At 36.5% G+C, this 6000-nt stretch overlaps 1 protein-coding gene across 3 annotated transcripts in view; it reads left to right on the forward strand.

Moving 5' to 3' along the window:
• The window catches only part of LOC131689906 (facilitated trehalose transporter Tret1-2 homolog), a 64042-nt gene extending 58885 nt beyond the window's left edge, over nucleotides 1–5157 (forward strand). For all 3 annotated transcript variants that reach the window (XM_058975293.1, XM_058975292.1, XM_058975294.1), the window contains 2 exons: nucleotides 3500–3595; nucleotides 3666–5157. In XM_058975293.1, the coding sequence (XP_058831276.1) occupies nucleotides 3512–3595; nucleotides 3666–5057 (1476 nt within the window). In that variant the 5' untranslated portion in view covers nucleotides 3500–3511 and the 3' untranslated portion in view covers nucleotides 5058–5157. The remainder of the gene's footprint in view (nucleotides 1–3499; nucleotides 3596–3665) is intronic.
• Nucleotides 5158–6000: the final 843 nt, after the last annotated feature.

The following is a 6000-nucleotide window of genomic DNA, read 5'->3' on the forward strand; positions in this document are numbered from 1 at the left end:
CTGAATGCATCCCACATTCATCATTCATATGGGGGTGTCAATTTTTTCGAACTCTGATTCCCATATATGAGCTTTCCTCAGCGGTCTCTGAACAGGATATTCCATAATGTCCGGTCTATTAACAGGGGGTTCTCCGAGTAACAGTACTACCGTATTCTGATTTGTGCTGCAGGGTTATGGGAGCGGTCGGCTCGCATTTTGATCTAAAACTTAATATTGAAGATATGATGAATTGCTGTTTATAAATTTATAAATACTTATATGCACATGAATCGCCCAAATCCACATCCCATTTTCCTTACCTACTAAACAAATTTATCATCTGTAATACCTATGAAGATAGCGTGGGTTCCCCGTATCTTCTTAAGTAGGTACTCAACTAACATTTCCTTCCCTCTAGCGATCGTAAGAACATGGCCAGGTGTGTGGTGAATTTTACTATTGCAAAAAATCACAGTTTCAGCCACCCATGATGTGCGCAGTCGTTTTGCTATGCTATGCTATGAGGTATTTCTGTTTATATAAGTTATGAGAAATGTGCAATTGCACCATTCGAAAGAATGAGATAGAATTTTCGAGGATAGTTTGAAAAGTCCCTAGCCTAAAAGATAAATCTGGGCTTCAGAACAAGGTTGGTACTATCGCTGGATAGACGTCATCCTCGGCAGTAATTTTTTTCCTACGCTAGGCTAAATTGAACGAACTATGGTATGAAATCTTCGACCTAACCCCGTTTGATTTCTTCTTGTTTCCCAAATTTGAATCTCTCCACAGTACACCGTGGGCCACAAATGGATTTTTTGGTCGAAAATCCAGAACTTATAAACCTAGACTTTCAGTGTCTTTGGAACAAATTCTCTACAATAAGTGCTCTTCATTTTAGGGAAAACAAAATTAGGGTGGCCCTCTCGATTTTTGAAATAAAAAAATTATCTCCTGAATGAAAAAAGATAGGAGAATATGATCTTCCAAAGAAATCTTGTGGAAAACTTACAACGAAATGCGTAAAAAATACCCATTAATGAAAATCGTCCCAGAATGAAAAATACTGAAAATAGTTTTTTTTCTGAATTTAAAAAATTTGTACAACACCAGTTTTACATTATTTCCCTCGGTTAAAAGTATAAGAATCCTAATAGAATCTCTATCCTAAAGCCTAAAATCAACATAAAAACTGTCAGTTGACAGAATCCCTGAATCTTCCAGAGCAGTCTAAATTGTTGAATTATCGCATATTTGCACCATTCTAAATAGTCTAAACTGCCGTTTTTAATAAGTAGGTTATCTCGCTTGAAGTAATTCATTATTAGCATCAATATATACATTGGCATAACTTCATCGAGTTATTATGAAATGGATTAGAAGTACTCATTGTTAGAAGCAAAAAAGTACCCATAGTTGACAGCTCGAATAACTTCCGAGAATAAGCAATTTATATTGATATCATTGATCAAGTTTTTTTGCCGCGTTTGGAAAATAATTTCGAAGGGGGAGACTGCCAATCTATCCGTTGGATAATAATAAAAAATACTATAAATGAGAGTTGAACAGCTTGTCCCCCAACGTACATTCACGTGGATTTTTTTTGTTAATTTCCAAAGGCAAAAAATGGTATTTTGCGAAACTATTAGGCTAAATTACAGTGAGCTGAAGCAGAGGAGGTAATATAATTAATAAAAGACAAATAAATCATTAATGCTAAACAAAGGGTGTTCCTTTACGGTAAACCTGAGCTTTCAATATATTGTAATATATTCATAATAATTTCTTTTTTGCCATGCGAATAAAACGTATGCCATGCAAATACTCCAAACATTCATTTCATAAACCGTAGTCCGAAAACCACATGTTTTATGTACAATTTCACTCCACGAAACAAGTTTAGAATAACATCTTCCGAGTGTACCGATTTGCATCAGAGATCCGGATATGTGTGTATATAAGGACGGCGACTATGTATGATAAATATACATTTTAAGTACGAATTTAGATGAATACCGCATGCATTCTCTATAACAGAGGGAGTTTATAAGCAAACATTTCACATGAACAGTAGCTAGGAGACAAACCATGAACCCCTTATTTTGTAGTGTTTTTAAAGTACTATCAGATGGTCATAACATTAATTGCCACTTTTTGCCACCTTCGGAGTTATTTAGCTTAGAAAATGTCGAATTTTGAGAATAAAATCGTCAATAACTCTGTTTATATAAAAGTTAATGAGTTCGTCTCTGAAGAGCTAACTTTTGTCAGAAGTCGACATTCACGAGAAATCAACTTCAAAGAAGTTATATTAAAAAACTGAATTTTTAAGAGCCACCCCAAACAGAACAAGGGAAATCGCTGTAAAATAAAAACCGCTGAAGATAGAGTTTCGACGTTTTCAGTAAAGTTACTCAAAATTATTTTCTCTACATTTCTTTGGAAGATCATATTCTCCTATCCTTTTCCATTCAGGAGATAATTTTTTTATTTCAAAAATCGAGAGGGCTACCCTAATTTTGTTCCCCCTAAAATGAAGAGCACTTATTGTAGAGAATTTGTTCCAAAGACACTGAAAGTCTAGTACTAACGGTTTATAAGTTCTGGATTTTCGACTAAAAAAATCCATTTGTGGCCCATGGTGCAGTAGAGAGAAATTGTAGTCGGCTGACCATATCGAAGACGCCCTTTATTAGTTTTTTACGGACTGCGAAAAAACAGGTTTATTTTTTGGTGGAATGGTTTGATGGCCATGTCTTCTCGCCGTATTCATATTTGGATCAGGGCTTTTAAAACAATCCTCGTATATGAGAATTCTGAAAAAGAAATAAATTTTCAAGCGATTTATAATACACTATGTTGTTCGTATTCCAATGGGGGATTGATAGTTTTTTCAAATAGGTTGATCATGTGAATTATTTTGATTTCCATGTCAGACTCAAGTACAATCTCAAATATCAACAATTCTTCAAGAGTGAGAAGTATTACTACACACGATTTCAGCTGTATGCGACTCGTATTTAACAACTAACATGCAGCCATTCCGGTTTCGTAATGCAAATATGCATTGTAATGCCGCTGGGTACATCTTTAGGTATATTCATTAACCCTTAAATGCGCAATGTTGTTTTAAAACAACATTGCGAAAACCATCTCAAAATTATTATAGTAACGTATTAAAACTGTTTAAATTTTCAGAAAATTTGAAAAAAAATGCTTTGCGCCTTTAAGGGTTAAATATTTACACCGACGCTACTTCATTCTCTGTTATCAGTCGTATAACGAGTTCATAGTTATCTAAGTAGGTTAGTTCGGGCGCTTATCATTCTTTCGAGAGCAATAAACTTGATTTGTTTATTGCATTGCTAGAAAAAAGAATCCTATACATGCTATGCGCCATTCGCGTAGAGTGTCATAAGATCTATTTCTTTGCTATAGTCATTTCTATGCATATTCTATTTTAATATATTTATAAGTGAGACTATGGTTGCTTAATAATTTTTTTTAATCTCCACAGATAATATTGAAAATGGTCATCAAAAAGGCAATCGCGGACAAAGCGTTCATCGAGAGCCAAATCAGCTCGAAAAGGTTTCATCCGTTCGCAAGACAGGTATCACCAATCGATAACAATCGTATAATAAATTGATAAAAGATAGTAACGCGTTGCTTTTCTCTTTTAGATTATCGCGGCAACGGGTCCCATAATTTCGAGCGCTGCAGCCGGGATGACCAATGGGTTCTCCGCAATTCTGTTGCCTCAACTACAGAAGCCGGATAGTTCCATTCAAATCACCAGTGAGCAATCCTCGTGGATTGCTTCCATGGCTCCGCTTCCGATGGCTGCTGGATGCCTTCTTGGGGGGCTACTGATGGAGAAGTTCGGCCGAAAAGTGACGCATCTGATTTTGAATATATCGTTTGCAGTTGGGTTTTGTGTTCTTTCGGTAGCGTTGACCTATGATATGATTTTGGTTGGGCGGTTCATCACCGGATTCAGTTGTGGGTTGGTAGGTCCTCCGGCTTCCGTTTACATAGCGGAAACAAGCAACCCTAAGTATCGCGGAATCTTGCTAGCAGGGGTCACGTTTGCTGTTTCAACTGGGATATTCCTTTCGCATTTGTTCGGTACATTTTTTCACTGGAAGATGGCCGCATTGTTCTGTTCGTTCTTTATGGCTGTTAGTTATGTATTCGTAGTATTATGTCCGGAAAGTCCTGCTTGGTTATTATCCAAAGGGCAGCGTCATGAAGCAGAAAACGCTTTTCATTGGCTTAGAGGATACGATGCTGAATCTACAAAAGAATTTAACGATATGGCTGCAAAATATGGGGGATCAACTGATGCTGGTGGATCACAAGAGCCTACACCGTCTACGATCGATAATGTCCTACGAAAAGAATTTGTCATACCACTAGTCACTTTGCTAGTATTTTTTTTCACCATGCAGTTCTCAGGAGTAAACATCGTAGCATTTTATTCCATTTCGCTCATGAAAACAACTATTGGCAGCGACATCAATGAATACTTAGCCATGTTGATTGTTGATCTCGTCAGAGTGATCACATCGTTGTTCGTATGTATTCTTTTGCGAACGTTTGGCAGGCGTCCTTTGGCAATGCTCAGTGGTTGTGGTACAACCATCAGTCTGATAGGATTATCCATATTCCTGTACTTTCAAACCAGCATCCCGTTGTATCAAAACCTATCTTGGATGTCGTTAATATTCTTGATAAGCTACATAATTTTCATCGGAATTGGACTCTTTCCGCTGCCGTGGTGTATGAGTGGAGAAATTTTTCCCATCGCCACCAGAGGAATCGGGTCTGGATTAACATCATCGTTTAACTTTATTTGCTTCTTCGTTGTGATCAAAACGGGACCAACGCTGTTCGAAACGGTTGGCACCAATGGGACCTTTATGGTTTACGGTATTATCTCTCTGATTGGAACGTTGCTTTTGTATATGATCCTACCTGAGACCAAAAATCGGACATTGCAGGAGATCGAGGATACGTTTAAGTCAGGTTGGAGGGCTTCCGAGAAAGTTCAAGCCATTGATGATAAGGTGTGATATATCTGTAAATGCCTGTTTAAATATTAGGCAAAGCTTTAGAGAGTTTCATAAGTTTATTGTATTATTATTATTATTATTAGCTAATTGTGTCATGAACCGTCGGGACATGCAATGCATTCAAGATTTTTTTTGTAAATTGAATAAAAAGTAATTTGTATTATTCTCGTCTATTAAGTGAATTCATCATATCACAGCTAATCACTTCGAGTGGAAAACTCTACACGTACCAACTATAGTTACTATATTCATAGTTAGGTGGACACGAAATCCGTAAAACTGGCAGCTCTTATTTAAAAAACTACCATCCCAAGCAAATGTTCAAGCTAAATCGTAATAGTTTTATTGACATCGCCGTGAGTAGGAATTTTACATGTACGTATAGCGAAATGACTTCGAAGATATGTTGTGGTACCTAACCCATATACATCCAAGAAGAAAATGTTATATGACGTCATGCTCGATTGGCTCCCGCTTTTGACACGTTCAATTGGCTCCGCTCAGTGTCTTCGCCTAACTATGAATATAGAGGAATTCCGCGAAGATCCGTCCGAAAATCTTTAAAATCGTGACCAACTATCTTAGAATCCGATGAAACTTTACACGTTTCAACGGCATGAATGTCTAAACATTTTCCACAGTCAATTTTGATTATTTTGACGCTAGAACAATTTTTTAAAAGAGCTTGTAAGTTTCTACATGTGGCATTTTCGAAAAGAAATTATTCGATTACCGTATTTTATACAACAAAACTATTGAAGAACGACTTACAGGGAATGAATATTGGCTATACGAAAAATATTTACACTGAACAAGATGTTGCGTCCTTTTTCACAAACACTAAAATTTATGTTAAAAAGCAAAAAAGAACATTTTTTGAATGTTTTATATTTTGTCAACGAAAACCTAAAGAGAAAAGAAACATTTTGCATGTAATTACATG

This window comes from Topomyia yanbarensis, chromosome 3 (genome assembly GCF_030247195.1).
Source record: "Topomyia yanbarensis strain Yona2022 chromosome 3, ASM3024719v1, whole genome shotgun sequence".
Taxonomy (NCBI): Eukaryota; Metazoa; Arthropoda; class Insecta; order Diptera; family Culicidae; genus Topomyia; species Topomyia yanbarensis.